General features: G+C 39.8%; 3 protein-coding genes across 6 annotated transcripts in view; 1 reads left to right on the top strand and 2 right to left on the bottom strand.

The window, feature by feature from the left end:
* LOC141766518 (nuclear factor 7, brain-like) overlaps positions 1–27,240 on the top strand; it is a 202,275-nt gene that overhangs the window by 122,734 nt on the left and 52,301 nt on the right. The gene's annotated exons all lie outside the window — the stretch shown is intronic.
* Positions 1–27,240, bottom strand: part of LOC141766468 (neuronal acetylcholine receptor subunit alpha-7) — a 63,940-nt gene that overhangs the window by 24,556 nt on the left and 12,144 nt on the right. Inside the window, exons 2-6 of one of the 4 annotated variants that reach the window (XM_074633355.1) lie at positions 22,782–22,838; positions 22,376–22,478; positions 15,173–15,312; positions 7,922–7,966; positions 911–1,020 (exon numbers count right to left, since the gene is read on the bottom strand). In XM_074633355.1, the coding sequence (XP_074489456.1) occupies positions 911–1,020; positions 7,922–7,966; positions 15,173–15,312; positions 22,376–22,478; positions 22,782–22,802 (419 nt within the window). In that variant the 5' untranslated portion in view covers positions 22,803–22,838. The remainder of the gene's footprint in view (positions 1–910; positions 1,021–7,921; positions 7,967–15,172; positions 15,313–22,375; positions 22,479–22,781; positions 22,839–27,240) is intronic. The other 3 variants (XM_074633357.1, XM_074633354.1, XM_074633356.1) reach the window with 3 other exon arrangements.
* LOC141766467 (E3 ubiquitin-protein ligase TRIM35-like) lies at positions 24,111–26,332 on the bottom strand. Its single transcript, XM_074633353.1, has one exon. It carries the CDS (start codon positions 26,097–26,099, stop codon positions 25,047–25,049), a length of 1,053 nt encoding a protein of 350 aa, XP_074489454.1. The 5' UTR covers positions 26,100–26,332; the 3' UTR covers positions 24,111–25,046.

The raw sequence follows: 27,240 nt of genomic DNA, 5'->3' as shown, positions 1-27,240 counted from the left end.
TTTGTATTTTTGTAACTTTATTTTTATAAGCTTTATTCTAAAAAACACTGTGTATAATTTATATGGAATATTACAAAATAATTCAGCTTGACAGTTCCTTCTTGACCTTTTGAAAGAGCAGGTCTAGACCATACTCTAATGCTGACATGGACAAGAAGTCCGTCAGAAGAAGTGCTCAGAGTAATAGAACGTTTGAACATGTGCAGTTCTTCTGCTTATGAAGACCATGTGATACTGTTGAAAGCTCCAGAAGAAAGAGTAAGTGGACCTTGAGATTATTTTATCTTTGAAATGATTTCTAATGGCATAAGTTTTTGTAAAGAATTTAAATCATTTTGGTTATAAATTGGTGCCGTCTTTGCAGCCAGTTTATCTTTAAAGGTGATGAATGCGAGATTGGGAGCTTGGGAGCATTTCTGTTGCCTCCAGACGGCTCTCAACATGACAACGGCTGAGCCGGCAGTTAACCGGAAGGTGGCTGCTACGCCTCCGCTACGACGTCGTCGGCCGGGACGGCGTCATCAGCTGTAACTGCCGAAGAAGAGCAGTGCAGAACGGCTGCCCATGCCCTAGCCAGTGGGGCACGCTCACATGCACTAAAAGCACCGAGAAGCTCTGATTACAACACACACAGAGGGAGAGACTTCATTCTCTGCTCAGGTAGACATTACTCCTCTATATATTTACATAGACAATAGTTGTTGATGATATATTAATGCTCTGGATATCAGATTTATCATTTTTAAAGTTTAAAATATACATTTTACAAATAGTGGCATTAAAAAAGTTTTGAAGAAGCAACTCCAAGTTAAAGAAACACAAAGAACAGTAGTCTGTTGCTGCTCATATAAATTCAGAAGACACATTTCAGCTTCATGGAGCTTTTGTCTGCAGCAGTGAGCTGGTGTACCTGTTGTACAGCAGGATGTCGGGCCTCCAGATCTGGCTGTCGGGGAATCTGACGTTGGTCACACCCGGATAGTCGGACTTGTTCCACTGCAGGTAGAAATCTGTCCAGTACTGCAAACACACACACACACACACACACACACACACACACACACTGATATTAATGCTAATGTTCACAGTAACCCTGTATCCACACTAGGATTTTCTTTTAAATGTGCTTTTTCTAGCCTCTTGTGTACATAGAAATGATAAATGAAAATAAAGTTGAATCATACACTTCTAGGGACTTTTACTTTGGAAAATATCTAAATTAATCCAGTAAAATGTTTGATTTTCAGCATGTATGTAGTCAGAGATGTCCTGAAGTCAAATATATCAGTCATTGTCAGGAATTATTTATTAAATTTTTTCCAGCAACCCAAAAATCAAAGAATAAAGACATTTCCCTCACAAATGAGTGGTATTTTCTTTTTAATTTATAAGGGACATGTAATGTTTTATACTTCTGGTGAATATAATCCAATCAATCTTATTTCTATATATGTATTTTGTAAATACAGTTCCCTTTGTTAACACCTTATTTTGAAAATCGGATGTAGTCACACGTGTATACTTCCTCTAACTTCTCCAAGGTGGTCGCTAGCTCTCCCGTCAGCTCCGTTCTCTTTATACATCCATGGTCAGCTCCATCGGGGCCGTTTGAATGCATTTAACATAAATGTCAGTATATGGGTGCTCTACAGTTGTAGCGTCGGCCCATTTGACCACGGAGATGAGAGTGACGGCTGGCTTGACCGCACGTTACCTCAATACGATAACGTTTCCTGTCCATCACAGAGTTAGCGTGCAGCTTTAGCCGTGATGTCTAGCTCTGCTTTTCCTGCAATGTGTGAAACCCAAAGTGTTTCCATACTTTACTGGATGTGTAGTGTTTACCACACTGGATTTAAAATGGGAGGGTGCAGGTCGTATCCACGCAGACCCTCCGCCGTTTTCTACTTTCTGCTTGTTGTTTTGGTTGACGGAAACGGAACGGATAAGACGTCACGTTACTCAGACTACAACAATAAAAGCGGTAACTTCCTTCTGCCTCCACATAGACTCAAATGAAGCAAATATATCGATTCTGGCATTAAAAAATGTATTTCAACATCGTAAAAAAACAAATTAACAACACATAGGTGAATCCATTTTTTTTCCCATCCCTAGTCTTAATTAACATTAACATTAGTATTATTTTTTTAATCGTTGTTCTGCACATTTATACTTAATTAGAATGTTTTAAATTGAAATCTTAAATTCTATATTTAGATAGACTAAGTAACATCTGTCCAGAGACTATGAATAATAATTAATTTACAGCAATGTTTATTAATGTGCACTGTCCCTGTTAAATGAACCGGTCAAAAAATAAAATAAATAAATAAGGCCAGATTTTTCCTTATTTTTATCACATCCAAAAAGGATGTAATCTGTCAGGTAGATAATTGGCTGAGGTGAGGCATAATTTCAAGATTGTTTTCTATACAATATGGTTTATGTTTTGGGGAAACAAAAAGATGGTAATTAGGCCTCCATAAACAGTGTGAGAGGAGTAAACATGTCCAGAAGCGATGTCTGAAAGCAGCTGATAAGCAGCAGCTCCTCTGTGTTTGACCTCCATATTTCAGCTGCTGAAATCTAGATTACACTGATGGATCTTATGTAACAGCCATTGTTAGCTGTGTGTGTCTCTGTGAGAGAGGAGAGCGCGCTGCCAACAAACATCAGGACCGTGTTCGTGTCTAATTTGCATACGCCGCTCTCGTGGCCGGCTCGCTCCTCATTACATCGCGGTGCCTCTCTGAGCGCTTTGTGCTGATGGCTGAAGGTCGCACACGTCTCTCTCAGGCTTGTTTACTTCCTGTCAGTGAGATGAAATGTTTCCCCTCAGAGGAATCAGTTGAAAGCAGAACTGTCACAGCGGCTGCAGAGAAACCCCCAAAAATCACAACACAAGACTCTAAAGTTCACGTCCGAAACTACAGCAAACTACACGTCTGACCACTTCTGGGGTGCAAATTTCTAAATGTTCTCTGCAATGTATTTCTCAAAATGTAAAATAAATATTAATAAATAATTTACAAGAAGAAGAAGAAGAAGAAGAAGAAGAAGGTGTGCAGAGCGGAAGATGTCTCTTATTATTTTCAGGAACATGGCGAGTGAGGAGCTGTTTTTGTCTGGTGCCAGTGTTCTTGTAATATATTTATTATTTACTACGAATTTTTCACTTATTTTTCTGACATTTTTCACTATATTTTCACATATTTTACCTAGAATTTTCAGACATTTTTCAGATGTTTCTCAAATATTTTTCAGAAATTTTCCACACTTTTTTAAAACATATTTTACTACTAATTGACATATATTTGTCGGACATTTTTCACATATTTGTCAGACATTTTTGGGATATTTTCTGACAATTTTCAGATATTTTCACATATTCTACTAATAATTTTTAGACATTTTTCAGCTGTTTCTCAAATCTTTTTCATATATTTGCAAGACGAGGCTGATATGAAACGTATTTAAGAATTTGTTTTTGTTTCAGAAACGTCAATATAAACGTACAATGCTAAAATTTTTTCAGGTGACTGGGTTGAGCATTTCCTCATTCCTTTTTATTAATGAGTTACTCTTTATTTAGGTTTTTGTTATTTTGTTTTTGTGGAACATGTTACTTATTCGGTTACTCTTATATTAATACTTCATATTTATACTTAAGTATATAAATATATACAGTATATAAGTATGTACTAGTTACTTTATACTTTTTATTAATGTCAATAAAATTACACATTTTATATTGCTTTTTCGTCCTTGACTATTGATTGTCGCCAGTGTCTGATAGTGTCTGATTGTGTCTGATAGTGTCTGATGCCTGTGTTAAATTCCTGTCAGCAAACTAAATTTCCTTCAAGATAATATTAAAGTTGATGACAACTAATAGAAAAATGACTTTAGTTATTAAAGTTCACCACAGCTTTCCGGTTAAAACAGTAACCTCAGTAACTGAAGAGAAGAAGTCCAGATATCAGAAGCGGGATGAGAAACCGTCTCATATCAAGAGTTTACATGTATTTTCAATGAGCAGGTGAGGATGTCGTCTCTCGTGTCTAAAAAGGTTCAAAGGCTCAAAGAGTGATGAGACCAAAAGAAACCTGCACACTATAAAGGAAAGAAGTCGAACTGACGCAATGAGATAAAGTTCAAAAGGAAAGAAAAATGCATAAAAAAGTAAAACATCCCAGTGGCTCCTCCTCTACAGTGCTGTTGAACAGATAAAACCTCATCATTAGATTTATTTTGGTTTGATACTGTCTTTTCTAATAGGATTATTATCCCTGACTGAGTTATTGGTTATTTTTGGATCTCTGAGGGCATTTTAATTCAACAAAACCAAACATGTAAAGAGTGTCGACTGTCAGAGGAACTGAGGATTTAGTTTCCTTGGAGACTTACTGGGAGCTAAAACTGCCCAGTTTGTCTTTATGTCGGCGCTGAGGGAAAAGTCATGGGATCATTAAAATCAAAAGGTCCTACAAGAAAATGTAATTGCCCAAAATGAAAACGGTTAATCCTCTGGGGAACAGGAATTTGTTCGTGAATGTCTTTTGAGTTTTAAACAGGATTATTTCCTGTAAATAAAAAATGTTTACTGAGGTAACAAATCAAATCAGAAGTAGGCTCATTTTCTCATAGACTTCTATCCAATCAGACTTCTTTTAGCAACCAGAGGAGTCGCCCCCTGCTGGCTGTTAGAAAGAATGCAGGTTTAAGGCACTTCAGCATTGGCTTCACTTCTCAGACCACTGATCTAAATTAAAACATCACAACAACTATTGAAATGTGGTTCATCATTCATGTTCCCCTCAGGATGAATTGTAATAACTTTGGTCATCACCGACATTTCATCTAGCCTCATCATCAGGTCAACATTTTTATGTAATGTGCAAAACTCAAGACATTCCCATCAGCCTCAGCTGGACTTTATGTTTAATAAAAATACTGTGCACCTCTTTTCTTAAATACATGCCTGGGCACCAACAGCTTTTAAATGAAAGGAATACTCAACAAATTAATTGAAACACTATAAAAAACAAGTTCTTCATGAGCCCCTGAAGGTAGAAATCTGCACCAAAATGTTGATATTGATTCTTTTTTTAGTCTGCGAGAGAGTCAAAGTTTTCTAGTTTGCCAGGAGAAAAACTTCCAAAAGCTGCAGTAACACTCTGACATTAAAAAACCCACACAGCTCCCGGTGCAGAAATGTTTCCTCTTGCTTACAGACATTCATCCCCTTCTCAAAAAAAACCACAATGAGCAGCGGAGGAGGAGGAGGAGGAGGAGGAGGAGGAGGAGGAGGAGGAGGAGCGAAAGCCAAATTAAATTAAGTCAAAAGACTAGTTGGTCCTGGGAGGGTGCTGCAGAGAGGAAATGTCGAGTCTCCGGGGAGGAACCAACCTTTCCATCAGAGAGGAGCAGATTAAGCCGGATTAGTGCATCACCACTTTACAAACACACATTCCACAGGACCTGATATGAAACCTAATTAAATTTGGACAGCTGCATGAAATGGGTTTAGGAAGCTCTCTCTTAATGCATTCCTACGCTCTCCATTAGCTCTGACATTCACACCAGAGTCAGTCCCGCACGACAAAGAGAAGCAGCTTTCACAGTGTGAGTTAAAATGAACAAAGAAGAAGCAGGAGTTGATATCAGAAAGGTAAAGCGTCAAAGTGCAGGAGGTGTCAGGTGCTGTCGACTCTGACAGAGCGAGCAGCAGAACAGAATTTGAAGTATTTGTGGAAGCAGGAAAATAAGTTGGCTCTCTGTTCGCTGCCAGCCGGATCGAGTTTTTCTCCATCACAGCAAACTTATCTGGGTCAAATACAGAGCTGGAGTTCTGCGGCTCCTCCAGAGTCTCTCTGGAAGCCCAACTGAAGGAAGGATGGGATGATGCGGCTGCAGGCTTCCATTTATTATCAATGTTTACTCGGTTTCTTTCCCCCAGAGTCAGTTTAGACCAGGCACAAACAGACCCATCTGTAATGTAACTGCAGTCTGAAGCCAGGAGAACAGAATGGCAGGATGGAGGACCAGAAAAGATTTTTCTCCCACTGATGATCCATTAACTCTGAGTTATGGATCATTACACTAACTCCCAAGTGTCCACAGCCATGGCTGGAATATGAAACCAAAGCAAAAACTCCAAAAGGTGCAGAAGAATGGCCAGAGGCCGATACAGGAAAATGAGAAGTTCTCCAGAGAAATGCAGAATGTCTGTTTCCACTGCAGAAACCAGTAAGGCTGGACGATACACCTATCTCCCAATTCAATACTATCACGATACTTGGGTGCCGATTCGATATGTATTGCGATTATTAAGTATTGCTATTCTACAAGAACTGCGATTCGATATTATGATTTATTGCGATTTTTGTTAACCTTTTTAACACTAGACCATGAGAAGAAGTTGAATCATACACTTCTAGGGACATCTACTTTGGAAAATATCTAGATTAATACATTAAAATGTTTGATTTTCAGCATGTATGTAGTCAGAGATGTCCTGAAGTCAAATATATCAGTCAAATAAAAGAATAAAGACGTTTTCCTCACACATTAGTGGTATTTTGTTTTTAATTTATAAGGAACATGTCATGTTGTTTTAAACTTCTGGGGCATATAGTCCAATTAATCTTATATATATTATACGTTTAACAAGCAGTTGCAAGTCAAACAGTGTAAAAGTGCCTTTTGTGTTGTTTGTGGTACTTTTTGTGTCAATTTTTTTCCTCAAGTCGTTTGTTTCCCCACAACTGACTCAAGGTTTTAGGCCACCAACACATTGACATAATGTTGGTTAGAAAAGCTAGAAAGACAGCTTTAGGAGGAAACGTTGCTGATGGGAAATGGCAGGACATTCCTGAGAACAACAGTGAGAAACACCTGACTACCCTCTGCTAGATGTTTCAGGATGTTTCAGTAAGTTCATACATAAAATACTTATTTTGTCGTAAGTAATGTCGGGTTCACACGACACGAGAATCAAGCCGATTTTGGGTCCGATACACCCTGATATCGTCAGCAAAGCACCGATTGTTTGATGGTTCTTAAGATGATCTCTCCAGATGTTCCTGTGGTGTGAGGTAAGTTAAGAGTGTTTTTTTACATCCCCCGATCGGCTCTGAAGTCCATCCTGAATGCACTGATCTCAAATCATAAATATCAAACATGTTCAGTATTTACGATGAGATATCCTGTTGTATGTGGGGAACCCCGAGGACAGCCGATGACGCAGTCACGTAGGAAAGAACGATAGCCAGTAGAGAACCAAGCTGACTGAAGAAGGAAGGACAACCACCGCCGTCATGACGGCCGCGGCTAACGCATGAGCTAATGCTAAACGTGAAGCATAAAGTTGTAGTAAGGTGGAGCTCAGAAATGGAGGAGCAATGTGTCTCTATGACTTCATCCATTCTTCCAAAGTAAAAACTAACATCACTAATTCTTCCTGCCCGTCGTCCGCCATGTTTGTTTACACTAAAGTCACATTTGATCGCGAGATATTTTGCGAGATTTCCTTTTCTTTTAGTCGGGACTCTTGTTGTTCATGAATGAATCTGTTAGTGTGTGGTGTGCTGTTTTGGTAAAATCGTTGCTCTCCACACACTATAGGAACAAAACTGTTAAATTTAACACAACATGTCGTTATGTGTGGGCTCTCTCACGTAAGATTTGAAACTTCTTTTAGTGTGGGTCAGCCTTAACAGGACAGAATAATAAAAAGACAACCTCTACTACCTCTGAATGTAGATAAAACTGAAACTTTAATCTTAGGAACAACTATAAATAGAGGGATTGTCTTTTGGGGGTTTGAAGAAAGGTGAGAGTCATAAATCCTGATGATTTTTTAACACTGAATTTGACACATTTCAACTCAAACACCAGAGTCAGGAAGCAAACTCACCAGCTGCAGCCAGATGTTGGTGGTCAGCACCTGGTTCTTCTCATCCTAAAAACAGAAAAACAACAAAACAATCAGCGTCTGGTCTGCTTGCTAATGAACTAAAGATGCTTTGAGTCGTTGCAGTCAGTGTCCGTCCTCTCTCCGCTGCTTCTTTCATCCCTTTAAATTAATCTTGAACACGGCAGCGTGCCAGCAGAGGGGAGGATGAATATGAATAACGTCAGTTTGATGAATGTCCGGCCTGTTTAATTCATTCTCAGGTAGCAGAGCGCACTGAGAGAATTAAAAGATGAGGCTTTGTAAGCAAGCGGGCGCCCTGATGGAGGAGGGAGATTCATCCAAGGTGAGGACATTAAAGGTTAATGTTACAATGGTTTCATAGACAACTGACCTTCAGTTAGTTCAACAGTGAATGTAGCTCCTAATAAGTATTGTGCGCAGCCTGATATCTCTTCTTGCTCTGAGCCATAGAGCTCCATTAAAAACACAGCAATAAGCCTCACTGACATTATCCTTCATCACCATGAACACACACACTGTAGTTTATTCTGACTCAATCCTACATACACCATGTTGATAAGAGTATTAAATACTTGACAAATCTCCCTTTAAGGTACATTTTGAACTGATAAAAAATGTGTGATTAATTTCACATTTAACAATCATGCGATGAATCACGAATAAATTTTTTAATCGATTGACAGCCCTTTTATTTATTACTGGAAGTCAGTAAACACAAAACAATGACAGATATTGTACCTCACAGGTACTGCATTTAGCATAACAAATATGCTCAAATCATAACATGGCAAACTGCAGCCCAACAGGCAACAACAGCTGTCAGTGTGTCAGTGTGCTGACTTGACTATGACTTGCCCCAAACTGCATGTGATTATAAAAGTGGGCATGTCTGTAAAGGGGAGACTGGTGGGTACCCATAGAACCCATTTACATTCACATGTCTGGAGGTCAGAGGTCAAGGGACCCCTTTGAAAATGGCCATGACAGTTTTTCCTCACCAAAATGTTGAGCGTTATTTAGCCTCCTTTATAACAAGCTAGTGTTATAATAATCTATGGTTGGTACCAATGGATTCATTAGTTTTTTTAGTTTCATATGATACCAGTGTCTTTACTCTGGCTTTAAAATTGAGCCTGCTACAACCTAAAAATGGCAAGTTGGGTTAATATGTTAAAGAAATTAGTGGCGTTAAAACAAATTTGCGTTATCATTGCGTTAACTTTCACAGCCCTAAAAAAAACACATTAAATCTACTTTGTTTCAATGTTTTGCAAAACAATAAAAAGGTGGGTGAACTTTTTTACAGACACTGTAAGTTGTAGGGTCTAGGGTAAAGAGTCTTTACATGTTATGATGGCTTGAAACATTAGATACATTGAAAACTATTTCTTGATTTGCTGACTTAACAATGAAGAATAAAAACTGAAATGATGACAGTTTAAAGAGTCTCATATCCTCAGCACTTCATTTGTGATCCTTCTCCTCCTGGCTGTATTTAGGATTGAGGATGTTTGTGTATTTTTCTCACCGTGCCTTGATGTTGATTGGTTTCCTGGTGGGAACCTGTGCTGATATTAGACGCCCTCACACTGTGTGTGACAAAGTATTTTCCTGACTGGTGCTATAAATCACTTTCCAGCAGAGGTATTGACTGTATGCAAGAATGCTTTATCAAAGGCAGCAGCAGCAGCCTGAATGTGTTTGTAAAGCGTATTGTCCTCGGCTGCAGAAAGGGAGGACACCAGCTCTTTTCAACCTGAACTTCACCGGGGAGCCAGAGACACAGTCCGGCCGGCCAGAAAGAAAACCAACTCGTGTGAATATAAAACTCAGGAGCAACGAGGCAAAACAGCAGCAGCTGTGAAATTGTGATGAGCAGCCGAGATGATACGAGCCGATAGCTGCCACCGCCCACCACACACAGCTCGCAGCCTCCTGACAGGCTTCTGTTAGCAGAGCTGGAGGCTCCTGACAGACTGAGTGGGACGATCTGGGTGTTTAAAGTCACAATGAAAAAGGGAAAAAGAAACACTTTTTATGAGATTATTAGCTAATGCGCTTCGTCCTAACATCCAGCTGCTGCCTCACAGTAAATGCCGGAAAACCTGAGGAACCTGAGGAGGTTAAATAACGCTACAAATGTACGCTAAACTTTGGTGAGGAAAAACTGGCATTGCCATTTGCCAGTCCCTTGACCTCTGACCTCAAGATATGTGAATGAAAATGGGTTCTATGGGTACCCACGAGTCTCCCCTTTACAGACATGCCCGCTTTATGATAATCACATGCAGTTTGGGGCAAGTCATAGTCAAGTCAGCACACTGACACACTGACAGCTGTTGTTGCCTGTTGGGCTGCAGTTTGCCATGTTATGATTTGAGCATATTTGTTTATGCTAAATGCAGTACCTGTGAGGGTTTCTGGACAATATCTGTCATTGTTTTGTGTTGTTAATTGATTTCCAATAATAAATATATACATACATGTGCATAAAGCAGCATATTTGTCCACTTCCATGTTGATTAGAGTATTAAATATTTGACAAATCTCCCTTTAAGGTACATTTTGAACTGATAAAAAAACTGTGCGATTAATTAATTGTGATTAACTATGGACAATCATGCGATTAATCACGATTAAATATTTTAATCGATTGACAGCCCTAGTTTTAATATGTGAAATTTGAGCATTAAATTGAGTTTGGAGGGAACTCCCCTGACAAAAGGCTTTCTACAGCATTCATAAAGACTCGGCCTCTTTAACGAAGCTGGCAGCTACTACGTTGATGCAGACTTACATAAGTCAATCTGCTTTTAAATAAACGGTAGAAGAAGAAAATGTGTATGTACGTATCTGTAAGTGAAACATTTACCTGAGATCAGAACAATCTGATGCCTCAGATAGCTGAGAGCCGACAGAGAATATCAGCAGGAGAGTAAAAGCAGCTTCTGCTCTGCTCAATCTGAATCTGTGTCATTATCTGATATTAATAAGTAATGAATTACAAGGCTGGCTGATGAATGAGGAGAATGTGAATATGTGAAGCCTGTTATCAGAATAATGCCTGTTAATGCCCGATGTGAAGATTTTCTGTATGTTGATGTTTTTGTGCTTTTATATGCCACTGATGCCGTACTCCTCTACGACATCGAACTACAACAAAGAGGACCACAATGCAAATAAGTCCTGTGACTATCTTGTGTTATATAGATGTTCTTTTAATTGTGCATGTGCATTGGTGTTGCAGCTATGTAGGAGCTCAATGAATTGTCAAATGAACAAAACCAAACAATCAATCCAGTAATCATCTGGTAAGAAGTGAGCAGTCTGTTCATTGTAAGTGCTAAAATGTTGGTAGATTAGTTTTGGAAGAGATAAAACTGCAGGAGAGGAAAGATAAAAGAAGCAGGAGAGACTTCAGAGACCAGGTCCAAAGAACACTGGAGCACACAGATTTAAGGCAATCAGTGTTCTCAGATCGGTTTGACTCTGATGAAGACGCAGTTGGCGTCAAAATGTTAGTCTTCTAATAAAGTTGATTGCCTTAAATCCGTGTTCTCCACTGTGCTTTGGACCTGGTCTCTGAAGTCTCTCCTGTTACAAGATTGCCCTAATCTGTGAGCACCGGACAGGCTTACAATTCCTTGTGAAACGCTTGGAGGCACGTCTAACCTCCTTTCTTCACTGATAAAAAGAAGCAGTTTGTGTGAAGCAACAAACATTCGACATGTCGTTGAGGTAAACAACACCTGTCAGCATGTCGTCCTGTCGCACTGCATCACAAGCTGTGATCCTGCTGCTGGAGAAACAACCGAGTATCTGCACATAACAGCCGGGGAAGGGTAAATACCGTCGCTCCAAGTTTTAGTTCATATGTTCTCGATTCATTTATTTACTTACCGTTATTATTATTATTATTATTATTATTATTATTATGATGTTGTCTGTTTCTCCTTGCTCTTATTTAATTGTATTTATTTTTTCTTATTTTTCTTTTCTTATTTTATTTATTTTTCCACTCACAAAAAATAAAGCTTTTGGATTTACATATAATGACTTTGTTACGGCATGTTCTTTGTCTTATTTATTGATTTAGTATGATGCAATAATTTTGTATCTTGGTGAACAAAGTACATGTATGGTTTAATTGAGTCAATAAATAAAACGTAAAAAAAAAAAATACATATTCTCGATCAGTCAAATTCTTAATGCTGATTATTTGTTTAGTGATTCATCTTTAACAAATCAACTTAGAATGAACTAAATCAGGTAATAAATGTGAGAAAGTGATAATAAAACAAGTTGAACAATACTACATCATAGAAATACTCAGTTACAAGTAAAATTTCTGCACAGACAATTTAACTTCAATAAAAGTTCAGAAGAATTAGCATCAAAATATACTTCAAGCACCAAAAGTAAAAGTACTCATGCAGAATAATGCATATTTGTATTATTGTATTATAACTGTTGATGTGTTCATCACTTTAATGTTGCAGCTGGTAAAGGTGGAGCTTATATCAATCACTTTATAACTATATCTGCAAAGTAACTACAGCTGTCAGACAAAGTAGTGGAGTAAGTACAAGTATAAAGTACAGAAAATAGAAATACTCAAGAACAAGTAGCTCAAAATTGTACTTAAGTATAGTACTTGAGTAAATGTACTTAGTTAACACTGGAAACTACAACAAACAACATTAACGTTTTCGTTAAAGTAGAACAAGAATGAGATTAAGGAATGATGAAAACTGTGAAATAGAGTTCAGATTAAGCTACAAAGCACTGAGTAATGATAAAACACAGAGTAATCATAAAATGAGGTAATGAAACTTCAGTCGACCAAGTAAAGTTTGTAAAAGCTGAAACCTCAGCAGCCGACCAAGTTCAGGCTGAGTCACTACTATTGATCAAGAACTCTAATAAACCCCCGCAAAATGTCTAGTGTTTATTTTGTGCTATGAAACACTGAGACAGTCTTTAATCACCCCTTTAACTAATTAGCGTATTCATGTTGTTTACTGTTGTTTATCTCTATATCGCATATTTGACAGAATATGAGATACTAGAAAGACTAAAGTTCGCCGACTCGTCTCTGTACTCAGTGTTTTTCATTTTCTAAGCTCACACTGTGAGGACTGTTTGAGGACTTCAAAGTCTTGATGAAATCTACTGACAACAACACAGACAGAGCCGGCCCGATAACAAGCTTTCCTCCAGCAGAGAAACAGTCAGAAACATGAGGCAGAGATTGGGTGAGATAAAGACAGGAAGGGATTCATATAAACTAAGAAGTACATGAGATACAAAAACAAAAAACACAAAACACACCTATGATTAATTGGGAGAGTAAATACAACCCCTTTGCCCCTTGCGCCTTACTTTGTGCCCAGATTATGGACACGCCTTAAATGCACTCGTGCCATGCACTTTAGACCATGTGCTATAGATTGTCTAAATAGGGCCCTATGTCTTTTTTGTAGTTTGGGTGAACCGGCCCTTTAAGAACTTGACCAAACATTCGCTGTCACCTGTCAGCCTATTTGATGGTTTATATTTGAAGCTGCAGACATAATTCAGCCGAGACTCATGAAATATTAAAGGTTTGATGTCCAGCTGTGGCATAGAGCTGTTGTTTCACACTGAACTCTTCTCTGCAGCCACCAGCTGGGTCAAACTCTGTGTGTCTGTGTCTGTGTCTGTGTGTGTATGTGTGTGTGTGCGTGCATGCGTGCGTTTGTGGTCACATGTTGTGATAGCAGAGATGAAAGCTGTCAGTACCTGGCAGGAGGCAGAGTGTTTGTTGAAGATGTGCTTGAGTTAGTAATGAATGAGTTGTGTTCATTCAGTTCATTCTTCATCACTGTTTGTTCGTGTGTATATGTGTGTGTGCATGATGTTAATGTGTTTGTGTGTGTTTTTGTCTGTACACCATCTGACTACACAGTGGGAAAAGTTCATCCCTGAAGTCAGTAATGAGTGCCAATACTGCAGTGGCTGATTATGTTTCGATTGAGCATCGATCTGCTCTCAACCTGTGCAGTTTGTTGTTCTTCTTGATGAAAACTAAAATCTGGACACACTGATTTTAGAGCCATATGTGATAGTTAGAGAACTACAACAACTTTACCAACACTCAGGTTCTCCCTCCAAACACCCCTTTTAACCCTCTGAGACCCACAATAAACCCCATTTTGTTTGTTTCAGGGGGGTATAAGGAGTATTTAGGGGGAGATAGCAGGTCAACAGTAGATGTCACATAGAAGTGGTGTACATCATCTAAAAGCTGGGAACCTGAAGATTAATTTGAGATGCAGCTGAGCACTGTGTATCAAGTTGTTCTAGTCATTAACAATAAATAAAATAAACACAAATCAATTAAAGAGCTTAGAACATGATGATCAAAGTATATGATGGTCATCACCATGCTCTATTATGTCTCATAAGTTGTTGCAGCAATTTTTGGGTTGATAGCATTTGTTACACAGATTTGGTGCTAAATTTAACCATTTTTTCCCCCTGAAGAATTGATGAAATGTATCAATAATCCCTCCAAAATACCACAATAAGACACCAAGACCTTGAGGAACACCATAGAAAAAGCCATGCTGTGATTTGGGATCAAAAACTTTTGACATTTGGAGATTTTTGCAAGAATCTAATTTTTCAGTGATTGGATGGCGAGCACTTCTGTTGTGCTCAGAAACCCCCTTATTGTCAATCTAGCTAGGAAAGCCATCCATCCTCTGAATGCTCTAGGTCTCTAGTTTGTGGCTGTAAAGTTTCATGAGGCTGGGATTATCCTAGAGGTCATCACAGGTCATTTTATAAAGGGAGATCAAGTTTCAACAAACTGGTCTCACTCCTATGGGGACTAACATCCTCGCCAAAATGTATCCTCCTTCATGACAAGCTAGTATGACATGGTTGGTACCAATGGATTCATTAGGTTTTCTAGTTTCATATGATACTATTTACTATATACTTTGACTCTAGCTCTAAAACTGAACCTGCTACAACCTCTGAAGGACAGTAAAGTCGGTCGTGATCGGGTCTTAGGGGGTTAAAAAAGAAAATCCTGGTTAGGGATTTCCAATTCCATTATGCACAAGGCACTTCAAATCATTTGCCTAATCAAATCAAAAGTCTATTAAACAACACTTACATTGATAGTTTGTGTGTGTGTGTGTGTGTGTGTGTGTGTGTGTGTGTGTGTGTGTGTGTTCTCACCACGTCCATGATCTGCAGCAGGCTGAAGCTGAAGTGGACGGTCAGGCTGTGGGAGTCGTTGCTGACCGGTCGCTCTAACGGGTTGTAGTTCCTCATCAGCTCCTTGTAGAGCCGCCGCTGGTGAACACCCTGCAGGGAGCCTGGACACAAACAGAGGTGCCGATTTATGTTTATGACGGTGGGTGCCCAAGGTGATGATTGTCACAAAATCACTTTTTATTGTGCTTGCTTTAGTAATTATTAACCAAATGCGACACTATGCTGCTAAAACTACAACAGGATGCACCAGTGTTTCCCAAAGGATTTTGTGAGACTGTGGCGGGTGGACCCCGGACCCTCTTCCCCTGGAGGAAAATATTGTACTATTTAAAATTAAATACATTAATCTGGAGCACTTTGAGAGCAAAATTCTGGGAGACTAGATCTATGAAGAACTTGATGGGTCGGGTGGGTTGCCTGCAGGAGCACTACGGAGCCGCGATCCACCTTTACACTCACGCTTTTCCAAGCTGACCTAGAGCCAGTTGCGGTGGAGGAAATGCAACTTCTGTCGGGAATAAAAACCCTGATACCGTTGCGTCTTTACGTGCGGAGCATCCCGTTGTGCGCCTGATAGCGCTTCTACATGTGAATTTTATTTTCATTTGTTTCATTTGAGCCTTGTGGGTCCTTTTCCGTAATCGGGCTGCCCCGGTAAGCCCGTGCATTAAAACAGCGGTGCCGGGGAGAGGTCCTACGAGGGGATCCTCATCTCCCACACCGAGCGGCTGTCTCTGATCCGCCAAGCAGACGTGGACTCACCCGCCCGCCCTTCAGGACTGCTCTGACTACATACATGCTGAAAATCAAAACATTTTACTGGATTAATTTTGATATTTTCCAAAGTAAAAGTCCCTAGAAGTGTATGATTAAACTTTGTCCCATGGTCTAGTGTTAAAAAAGTTAACAAAAATCACAATAAATTGTAATATCAAATCGACACCCAAGTATCGTCATAGTATCAAATCGGGAGATAGGTGTATCGTCCCAGCCTTAATGTATGTATTCATTTATTTTTGATCAGCCTTCCCAGTGGGTACTCAACCTTCTCGGCACCCACGTGATCAGCCCGTATGGACACAGTACACATCAACACATACAAACGCTTGAAAACAAGTACTGCAAATTCTTCCGTCAAATACCAACATGATGTTGTGTATTCAGTGGACTCAGCTCTCGCTCTCTCTCTCTCTCTCCCAGACCTCACAGTGAGAAAACACTGATGTTTATAATGTCAGTGATCCAGAAAGTGAGTCCTCTTTGAATGTTGCTCTCACTGAGAGTCTCTCTGGATGAAAGCACTGGATGAGAGCCACAAATGTAAATTGGTGCTGTGGGAGAACAGGTTGAGTTGTTTAATCCTGTTACTGCCTTTAGTCTATAGATACCAACATTTTGAAAAAATAAGTCGTAAAAGCCTCCACATGAAAGTAGAACACATGAAATGTTTTACATGTTAAAAATAATACATAAAAGGGATAAATTCAACATGATCAGTGTGTTTGTGCTTGAATCTTTTTCTTCATAATGATGTTAGAATGGGACAGATACATCATTTCCTGTGTGTGGCTGGTTGCAATAACAGAAGAAGAAAAAGAAGACTAAAGGTGCATTTACACTGTGTGACAGCAGTGAGTTTATTGCATGTCACACTGGGAGGGCTCTAATAAAATCTCGGTTGCAATCTGTGTCAGACCGGACGATATCAATTTTGAGGCTGGCAGAATGGTGGTGAATAATAACACCACAATCTAAATAGAAATAAAGTATATGAGAGCAGATTATGTCTGTATGTATGTATTCGGGCTGGGACGATTCACCTATCTCCTGATTCAATACTATCATGATACTTGGATGCTGATTCGATATTACAATTTATTGCAATTTTTGTTAACTTTTTTTAAATACTAGACCATGGGAAAGAGTTGAATCATACACTTCTAGGGACCTTTACTTTGGAAAATATCTAAATTAATCAAGTAAAAATGTTTAATTTTTAGCATGTATGTAGTCAGAGATGTCCTGAAGTCAAATATATCAGTCATTGCCAGGAATTATTTATTTAATTTTTTCCAGCAACCCAAAAATCATCAATCAATTTCCCTCACAAATTAGTGGTATTTTATTTTATTTTTTTAAGGGACATGTAATATTTTATACTTCTGGTGAATATAATCCGATCAATCTTATTTCTATATATGTATTTTGTTTATACAGTTCCCTTTGTTAACACCTTATTTTGAAAACTGGACATAGTCCCACGTGTCTACTTCCTCTAACTTCTCCAAGGTGGTCTCTAGCTCTCCCGTCAGCTCCGTTCTCTTTATACATCCATGGTCAGCTCCATCGAGGCCGTTTGAATGCATTTAACATAAATGTCAGTATATGGGTGCTCTACAGTTGTAGCGTCGGATCATTTGACCACGGAGATGAGAGTGACGGCCGGCTTGACCGCACGTTACCACAATATGATAACGTTTCCTGTCCATGACAGAGTTAGCATGCAGCTTTAGCCGTGATGTCTAGATCTGCTTTTCCTGCAATGTGTGAAACCCAAAGTGTTTCCATACTTTACTGGATGTGTAGTGTTTACCACTTTGGATTTAAAATGGGAGGGTGCAGGTCGTATCCACGCAGACCCTCCACCGTTTGTCGTCTCGGCCCCCTGCGGTTTGTTTAGGCTGACGGATACGGAACGGATATGACGTCACGTTACTTAGACTACAACAATAAAAGCGGTAACTTCCTTCTTCCTCCACATAGACTCAAATGAAGCAAATATAATGATTCTGGCATTAAAAAATCAATTTCAAAATCATAAAAAAAAAATTGCAATACATAAGTGAATTGATTTTTTTGTGTCTGTAAAGGGGAGACTCGTGGGTACCCATAGAAACCATTTTCAATCACATATCTGGAAGTCAGAGGTCAAGGGAACACTTTGAAAATGGCCGTGACAGTTTTTCCTCGCCAAATTTTAGCGTAAATTTGGAGCGTTACTTAACCTCCTTAACCGACAACCTAGTATGACATGGTTGGTACCAATGGATTGGTTTTCTAGTTTCCTATGAAACCAGTATCTCCACTCTAGCTTTAAAACTGACAACCTAAAAATCGCAAGTTTCGTCAATGTATTAAAGAAATTAGTGGCGTTAAAATGGATTTGCGTTAATGCGTTATCGCGTTAACTTTGACAGCCCTAGTTTGTATGTGTGTGTTTTTTTCCCCCTAAACCTTATTAAAAATTGATGTTTACAAAATGTTGCGTTGTCAAGTGTCTTCTGTGTCATTTCATGTTGTATTCTGATTGGTTGGTTTGTAGACGTAGATCACAGCAGCACTCACATTGATAGAATTTGGTCCTAACTTTCTAACTCTGTCAGGATTTCGCCTCTTTCGGTCTCCAAAGCTCAAAAAATGCTGCTTCTCTCACAATTGTCACCTTTCGTCTCAGACGGCCCAAAGTGGCTCAGTGTAAACGAGCCTTAAAGGCTTTATGGACGCTGGTTGCATCAGCCTGAGTGAAGATGAAAGCTCGTCATGAGATGATTGACAGGTGCTGGATGAGACCCTGACCAACTGTGGGGGGGTTGGGGGGTGGTGAGACTAACAATACATTTCTCATTGTCAGTCCTGTCCCTGGGCTCAGGGTCACTGTCAAGATGTTTGAAATACTGAGGACATGAGGTCAAGCCAACAGGAACATTTTCTCTTTTAGTGCCTGTTTCCTTTCAGGTACATTCACAGTTCATGACATTCTGCTGGCGTATTCCCTCCTCTTATAGGTGAATCCTTCATTTTGTTTGAAATAGAAAAGCGGTTTTCTATTTTAAAGGGGAACTCTGCCGATTCAAACACAAGAAGATCATTTTACTGGTCACGGTTTGTCCCACTCAGCCTGTACAATGTCTTCTGTGACATAATCAAATCTGCAAATTTGCATAAAGATTATCAGCCAACCTGCAGCACATTCAGCGTGCTCAGACTTGACACCAGTAAACGGAGAATACAAACTTCTGCCCTCCAATAGGGGATTTAAGCTTTGTTTATACTGGCACGAGACACCGTGACGCGGGCCTCCGTAGATGGCACGCGCACTACAAGCCTGCACAGAGGCGTTTATGCTCAGCGCGTTGTTCATTGCAATATGCTCCGAAACGCAGGAGGTGTACATACAAAATATTCTGTGGATAAGATAAAAGTCAACGAGTGGTACTAGAAACAAAAGTAGGCTGTTTGGCAACAGTAGTAAACACTAAACACCAACGTACAAACCGCCAAACATTGCATTTGTGTAGTGTAATTGTTACTGTCGCTTACCTCCAAGTCAAAATGACTTCCTGTCTCTCGGTACTTCCCCTCGGGTCGCCACTCTTTCCATGAGACCTTTTTTCTTTTACTTTAACAAAACAATCTCTCATATTCTTTCACAGCCTACAGCAGAAAGCCTCTTCTTTCCCCATTGTTTTGGCTATATCTTTCTAAGTATTTAATGTCATGTGACTGTCCCTGTGGTCATGTGACTGTCCCTGTGGTCTCTTAATGAACAGTCGTAGAGATGTCTGTCTGTCGGCCAGTCTTCCCACAAAGGCAAAATTTAGCGCAACTTCTTAGCGTGATTTAGCCTCCTTCCTGACAAGCTAGGTGGATGGTTGGTACCAATGGATTCCATAGGTTTTCTAGTTTCACGTGTGATATATATTCCCAATACCTTGAAAACTGAGCCCGCTTCAACCTCCAAAAGACAGAATAGCGGCCGTGTCCGCCGGCAGTCTGTCGGAGTTTTAAGGGGTTAAACACATGATTAAATCAAAATGCATCAAAACTACTTGGTTAGGTTTAGTAAAAAACATCATGGTTTGGCTTGAAACGACTATGTTTATTACGCCATACGTTATTTGTTACGAGTTTTAATTTCACGTGGGACACGAACAGCGGTCTCCTGGGTGAAAGCGTGTTTGTTTGACCCATCCACCCCGACCTCTCTACGCGGACTATCATTACAAAAACTAACGTAATCAGCGACAAAATACATTTCCCTCAAAACGTAATTCACAATGCAGGTTTGTTGTATGGGAATGTCATTTTTAGGAGAGAGGACTGCAAATAAAGGTGAAAATGCCCCCAAATTATTGGAATTAGCCTTTAAACAATTAAACACTGCACATTTGAGCAAAGTCAGTTGAGTTGGATTTACTCCATTTTAAATGACTCACTCTATGTGCTGTCTGACCAGTCTACGGTAAACTACCCAGTGTTCCCAGTTTGTTTAATTCAACACATTTTGCTTTGTTGAGCTGGACGAGGCTCAGTCGACGTGTTTTGGGGGAAATGAAAGTTAAAAAGTTGAGTTTAATCCTTAAAAGGGAGGTAGTGCAGGTGATATAAAGAGACGGAGCAGCTGAACCAGACCTCGGTAGTTCAAACTCTGGTGTGTGAAGTGTCTGTTTGTTAGAGTCTTAGCAGAAGAGATTCAGACTCAGCTGACTTTAAGCCTTAATATTCCAACGCATGTATATTAAAGTCTGAGGTTTTTCTTTTGATTGGAAGAAAACATCATCAACACTGGACTTTAAAACTTCTTGTGTTCAAAGTTGTGTCATGGTCTTCTTTTTCTAAGAAAACACTGATTCTACCCAAAAGAGTCACTCAGTGAATAATCACATTGTCCTTTACAACTAACCGGCTGCTGGCTGCAGCATTAGATTTAACAGGAAAGATATTACAATGCTATCTAACTCTTGGTAAAAAACAATGAATTAGGCTTGCCGCGGTAGTCGGTGTTACACGGTGATTAGGTACACACCGAGTACATTACTTGACCATTGCCCCCAGCATTGTTTTGCTTTTTTCAGCGCCGTGTTAGTCGGACGACGGATGCTACAACCTGAAAGTGAAAGTGTCTGCTCCGTATGGCGTCTCAGCTCAGAGTAGCAGGATTTCACACACGAGATGAGGGAGAGTTGACGGACAAAACGATGGCGGAGGATTTGGTGTCAAAGGAAATATTTTAGATTTAAACCCAAAGCTATAAGTAAACAATAACGTTAATGAGGCAATCGCCGTGCGGGGGATGGTGCTGTCACAGTGGCACCGGGTGGAAACCTGCGGTAAGCTGGACGGGAGAGGCCAGACACACCGCCATCCAACGTTAAAGATCAACGCAAGCTCTCTACAGATATTGAGCGTCATCTTTTCTTGTAAAATGTCGGAAAATGTTCTCATACCCACGAGTCTCCCCTTTACAGACATGCCCACTTTATGATAATCACATGCAGTTTGGGGCAAGTCATAGTCAAGTCAGCACACTGACACACTGACAGCTGTTGTTGCCTGTTGGGCTGCAGTTTGCATATTTTTTATGCTAAATGCAGTACCTTTGAGGGTTTCTGGACAATATTTGTAATTGTTTTGTGTTATTAATCGATTTCTAATAATAAATATAGACATACATTGGCATAAAGCAGCATATTTGTCCACTCCCATGTTGATAAGAGTATTAAATACTTGACAAATCTCCCTTTAAGGTACATTTGGAACTGATAAAAATGTGTGATTAATTTGCGATTAACCACGGTTAACTATGGACAAACATACTATTAATCATGATTAAATATTTTAATCGATTGAGAGCCCTAATTTTAACGATTTCCTGGAAATTGTGTAAAACTTTTTTTATTTCTTTTTTTCTGAGGCCACAGTTTGTAGCATTGTTGTGTTAGATTGCATTATGATGTACAAATATTCAATATTTTGTCAAATGATATTTGTCCACATATTTGTGTCACATCTTCAGAAATTTTGTTCCATCAAAATGTGTCTTCGCCATTTATATCCTGTGACTTTTTGTCACGTTGTTTTGATAAATACAATTTCATGAAGAAGTGTTCTTTTTGATGGTTGGCTTTAGTTTTTTAATCCTTTGCATTGATTGGTTTTGGTGTATTTTTGTATTATTCCGTTTGTAAAAGAGCTGCCACATGAAGGAGAACTGTTGTTATTTGAGATTATTATTTATCTGTTTTACCTGCGGCTGCTCAGAGTCAGTGAATTAAACAAAACTAACTGAACAGCTGGACTGATCCATGACAAGCAAACATGCTGTGTGTGTGTGTGTATGTGTGTGTGTGTGTGTGTGTGTGTGCGTGTGTGCATTCAGCCTACCGTGAATGAGGCAGCAGAGCGTCAGGACATGCAGGGTGAAGATGCGAGCGTCCATCCTCAGCAGCCGTGAGTCACAGAGACACTGACCAGAGTTCCTCCTGAACTGGCAGAAAACACCAGAGAGAGAGAGAGAGAGAGAGAGAGAGAGAGAGAGAGAGAGAGAGAGAGAGAGAGAGAGAGAGAGAGAGAGAGGATTTACTCTGAGAGGGAGACAGGGATGATGCTCCTCCCCCCTCGAAAACATCCAAAGGAGAAGATTCGGCAGCTGGAGACACTGAGGAGGAGAGAGATCAAGAGAGAGAGAGGGAGTATGTGTGTTCTCCTCTAAGAGGAGGATGAGCTGATGATATATTTGAAGTTTCTTCTAAGGTTTTTTTTTTACGGGGGTATATCATGAAAAACTCACTTTTTCAGTGCTTGTGCTCATCCATCTAGGTATCTGGAGTGCATACCAACCCAAAAACTGTGAAATAAGACAACCCAGTCAGTTTCTTTGTGGGCTGTCTAGATCAGAAAACATGTGATTCAACAAGCCATTCAGATTTGGCTCCACTTCCTATGCAGCCTGTTCTCATACACCGTTCGTAGCTGTACCTACGAAAAGTAATGCACTGTAATTCGTATATATCGCACTAAATCAATTTGTATGTAATCCACGTAATCGTGAACCAGGAAGTGTAAAGAGCGACAAACGTCACGTAGGGATGATGTCGGGGTGGATGGATGGGTCAAAAAGCACCAGACTTTCATCCGGGAGACTGCTGTTCATGTCCCGTGTGAAACCAGAAGGCAACGTTTATTTATTTGTCACCTAACCTCTGTACTTACGTTACGCCACTTCCGGTGTTATTTTAACCAAAACCATGATCTTTTCCTAAACCTAACCAAGTAGTTTCCTGTGAAGACGGAAGTATATTTTGAAGACAGTATGCATGTAACAGTGGAAATTGTCACGTGTTGCTGGACATTCGTAGGAAAACGCACGGAAAATTAGGAATAACTTTTTCGTAAGATATCATACAATGGATGGATCACATGAGGAAACGTTGTTCTATGTCACAGGCTCATTAGAATATACCGCCCACAGCTTGAGAACTACCTTTGCAAAGGTGCACCATATTTTTCTCACAAGCCAATCAGAGCAGACTGGGCTTCTTAAAGAGACAGGTGCTAAACCTGAGCGTTCCAGACAGAGGGTGAATACAGGTATATTCAGACAGACAGTATGAGAAAAATTATGTGTTTTTTGAACATTAAAGCATGTAAACATGTTCTAGTAGAAACTCAAAATATAAGTATGAACCTGGAAATGAGCATGATATGTCTCTTTTAACCCATTAAGACCTGAGGGGCCGCCTAAAAAAACACTTAAACCTGAGCCGTTTTTGAAAACCTCCTAAAATCTGAGGGTTTCTGAAAAACTTGACAGAATTATCAAAGTTGACAAAAACCTTTATTTCTCAGCCTCTGGAGCAGATAGACACATGAAATAAAAAACATTTGACAGCTTAGACTTTTGGCTTTGATGAGAACATATTGGCTTTTTCCTTAAAAACATTACCATTCTCCCAAAATAACATTTCCATAATGCATTTTTCCTTACTCGTGTTTTTTTTAGCGAATCACCAAACTAGAAATCAGTCAGAGCTCACAGTGTATCTCTGCCAAGGCTGTACAGTCCTCCATTTATTATTTTCATGATAGAACATTTTTAGAAATAAGAAAAAAAAAAATGTTTCTACCCAGATGTTCAGATGTCTGTTGACCTACAAATCACCAAATATACACAGCGGTTCAATAAGCATTATTGTGCACTAGTGGCAGCAGACTATAAACAGCAGGTTTCTATGACTGTGTGACTGAAGCCTGATGTACAAAGCAACATTTACTAAAGCTTTGACTCTGACAGGTAGTTTTACTGAAGACGATAACTGAAACGCTTACGCCTTTACATTTTAAAGTTACAACTGAGAATGAGAATAATGTAAAAAGTTAATTCATTCCCTCTAATATCGCAAATCGTATTGTAATTTCAATATCACTCAAAATAATCCTAATTAAATAATTTTTCAAAATCGTTCAGTCCTAACAAAAACTAGTGTAACAACAGTTACTGATTTTTGTTTGTTTATAGTATTTGTCTGTTGTTTTAACATCTTTGACTCTAAATTAAAACATTTTACACTTACTTATTATTTGTTGTTATACTATAGATGTCATCCATATCGCCATGCCAACCAACATCATCATCAGGACAACATAGTCACATGTTCCTCAAAGACTCAGAGAAGAAAATTCAGCATGTCATCATCATCATCATCATCATCATCTATTTCTGTTGTCCTACAGTCACAGAGACCTTCACTGGTAAAACCTTCAGTTCATCCAGAGTGGCAATATATGGAAACATCCTCTCAGTGAAAGTGTGTGTGAAGGTGTGTATGTGTGTGTTAGTATCAGGATCAGAGAACGACAGCTTTCCTTCGTTCCAGTCCAGATTCACTCTGATACTCTGGAACTTCTTCTGGACTACGAGAACAATGGATGGATCTGATGGGGAGTATGTTCTGTATTTACCATTGTAGAACCATATTCTCCATATTCCAGACAGTATGTCTCCCTCCCTCTGGAAAGACTCTGCTAACACACCCAGTTCCCAGCCTCTACAGTCTCAAACCTGAACGTCCCAGCTGTGAGTCCCTGAGTTAAAGCCCTCAGAGCCCAGGACAGAGGAGTAATAGTTTTCATCAATCCTCTCTGGATTATCAGGAAGCTGCTGTCTCTCTCCTGGTCTCACACTGGTCAGATCTTCAGACAGGATGAATTTTGTACCAGCAGTGTTTGGGTCCAGAATCACAGGAGTGTAGGAGACCATGTCCTTCATCTTGTTCCAGATGTTGAAGGTCAGGTTGCCCAGGTGTTTGGCCTGGTCTATCAGAGCTCCTGAGAGCAGCTGTGGATCCTCCAGCAGGGGGCGCTGCTGGACTCTTTCCACTGCAGCCTTGTAGTTGAGCAGGAATGAGACGTCTTCAGCTCTCAGCTCGTCCTCTGTGGCTCTGACTGTGTCTGAAAGAGCTGCTATCTCTCTGCTCACAGCCTCCATCTTCTCCTTCATCATCTGACTCTTCTGCTCCTCTTCCTCCCTCAGCGCAGCCATCCTGGCCTCCTCTTCCTCTTCTAGAAACTGGTGAAGCTTCTTAAACTGCTCCTTAATCTGCCTCTCTGTGTGTCGGGCCTGGACCTTCATGTGTTCTGCTGTTTGATCAAACTTCACTTTAACTCCTTCAAAAACCTTTAACTTCTCCTTTAAGGGCTCCAGAGTTTCCTGAAGTTTCTTCTTGTGTTGTCGTGCAGCTTCATCGATGGGTCTGATTATGTGGTTGGTGTGTTTTTCTGAATCTCTGCAGATGTGACACACCGGCTGCTGATGGTCCAGACAGAAGAGTTTGAGTTTCTCAGAGTGCAGACTGCAGAGAGCCTCTGAAGATCTCTGATCTCTCTCCTGTAAGAAACTCTCACACACCTTGTTTAAATCCAAGTTAGGAGGTAGTTTATCCTTTGAATGTCTTTTCTTACAAAGTGGACACTCTTGGACGTGTTTCTCTGTCCACCAGCTCTGCAGACAGACTTTACAGAAGCTGTGGCTACATGACAGGATGACAGGATCTTTAAAGATGTCGTGGCAGATAGAACAGCAGAGATCGTCCTCTAATCTGGAAGCCATTTAGTCTCTGAGTGAAGCTGAAAACACAGCAGGCAGACGGCTCAGCCACTCCCTGTTCCCTAAAAGATACTTTCACTTTGAGTCTTTGTTCTTGTAAAACTCTGGTTCAGTTTGTGGATTCAGCAGCTGGTTGAAGTGGTAGTATTCCAGTATTCACAGTATTCCCTCCTGTAGATGTCCTCTCTCAGTGGAAGGGGTGGTTTTAGTCTGAAGGTGAATCTTATCGACCGTCTCTCAGTGTGTGTGTGTGTTGACAGAATAAAAACCTGTTTCCAGGTTTGTCTCAGGTGAGTCAGATGATGGGCGGAGCTTCATCATAACGGTTTGTGAGGTTGAGTTTCATTCCAAACTGATTAAAGGCACAGTTACACATGTGAAAGTTCACCAAAGCTGAACTCCACTCACTCCTTGACTGTATGAGCTGCAGATGTGTGTGTTTGCATGTAGAGGGGAAAGTTAAACAGCCAGTAGTAACAAAGAATAAGAAGAATCACAATTCTATAAATCAATAAATAATCCAATATGAATGTGAGTTTTTGTGTAGATTTTCATTTACAATGTTAAAATGTTATAAATTAGTGGTTTTATTGATGTTCTTTTTTTCCCTTCAATAATAAGTAAAGGAGTCATGTTTTTGATTCTGTATCGGAAATCGATCGAATTTAGCTTCCGATTTCAACAATCGAAATCATAAACAGGATTGATGATTTACAGCTGGACTCAGGAAATGTAACAGCCACTTCACTCATGGTTAAAAATATAAACCAGCACAAAAATCACAATTACAAACAAAGCCACCATGTTCTGAACAGACACATTACATTACAAACACTAACTAAAGGAACATTTGCATTTTGGAACATAAAACAGCAAACTTAAACTACTCAGTCCAGCACTCAGGACGAGGCAGGCATGATGGGAAATGTGAGCCATCCCTGTCGCTACGATACTCAGGACACTTCCTGCATGTCTATGGCATTTTACACCTCATGATATAGCCTAGCGTCTAGCGGACTTTAGTTAGTTAGTAACATTTCCTTTCTCATCATAGCTCTTCTACTCTTACTTGGTTTAACATTAAGTCACTGTATCTCTTACATGATGTCATACTAGCTTGTCAGGAGGGAGGTTAAATAACGCT

Source organism: Sebastes fasciatus, chromosome 4 (genome assembly GCF_043250625.1).
Source record: "Sebastes fasciatus isolate fSebFas1 chromosome 4, fSebFas1.pri, whole genome shotgun sequence".
NCBI classification, from domain to species: Eukaryota; Metazoa; Chordata; class Actinopteri; order Perciformes; family Sebastidae; genus Sebastes; species Sebastes fasciatus.
This window is presented reverse-complemented; position numbering and strand designations above follow the sequence as displayed.

Excerpts from the sequence above, each read along its gene's own strand:
- LOC141766467 (XM_074633353.1), bottom strand. The coding sequence starts at position 26,099 with ATGGCTTCCAGATTAGAGGACGATCTCTGCTGTTCTATCTGCCACGAC.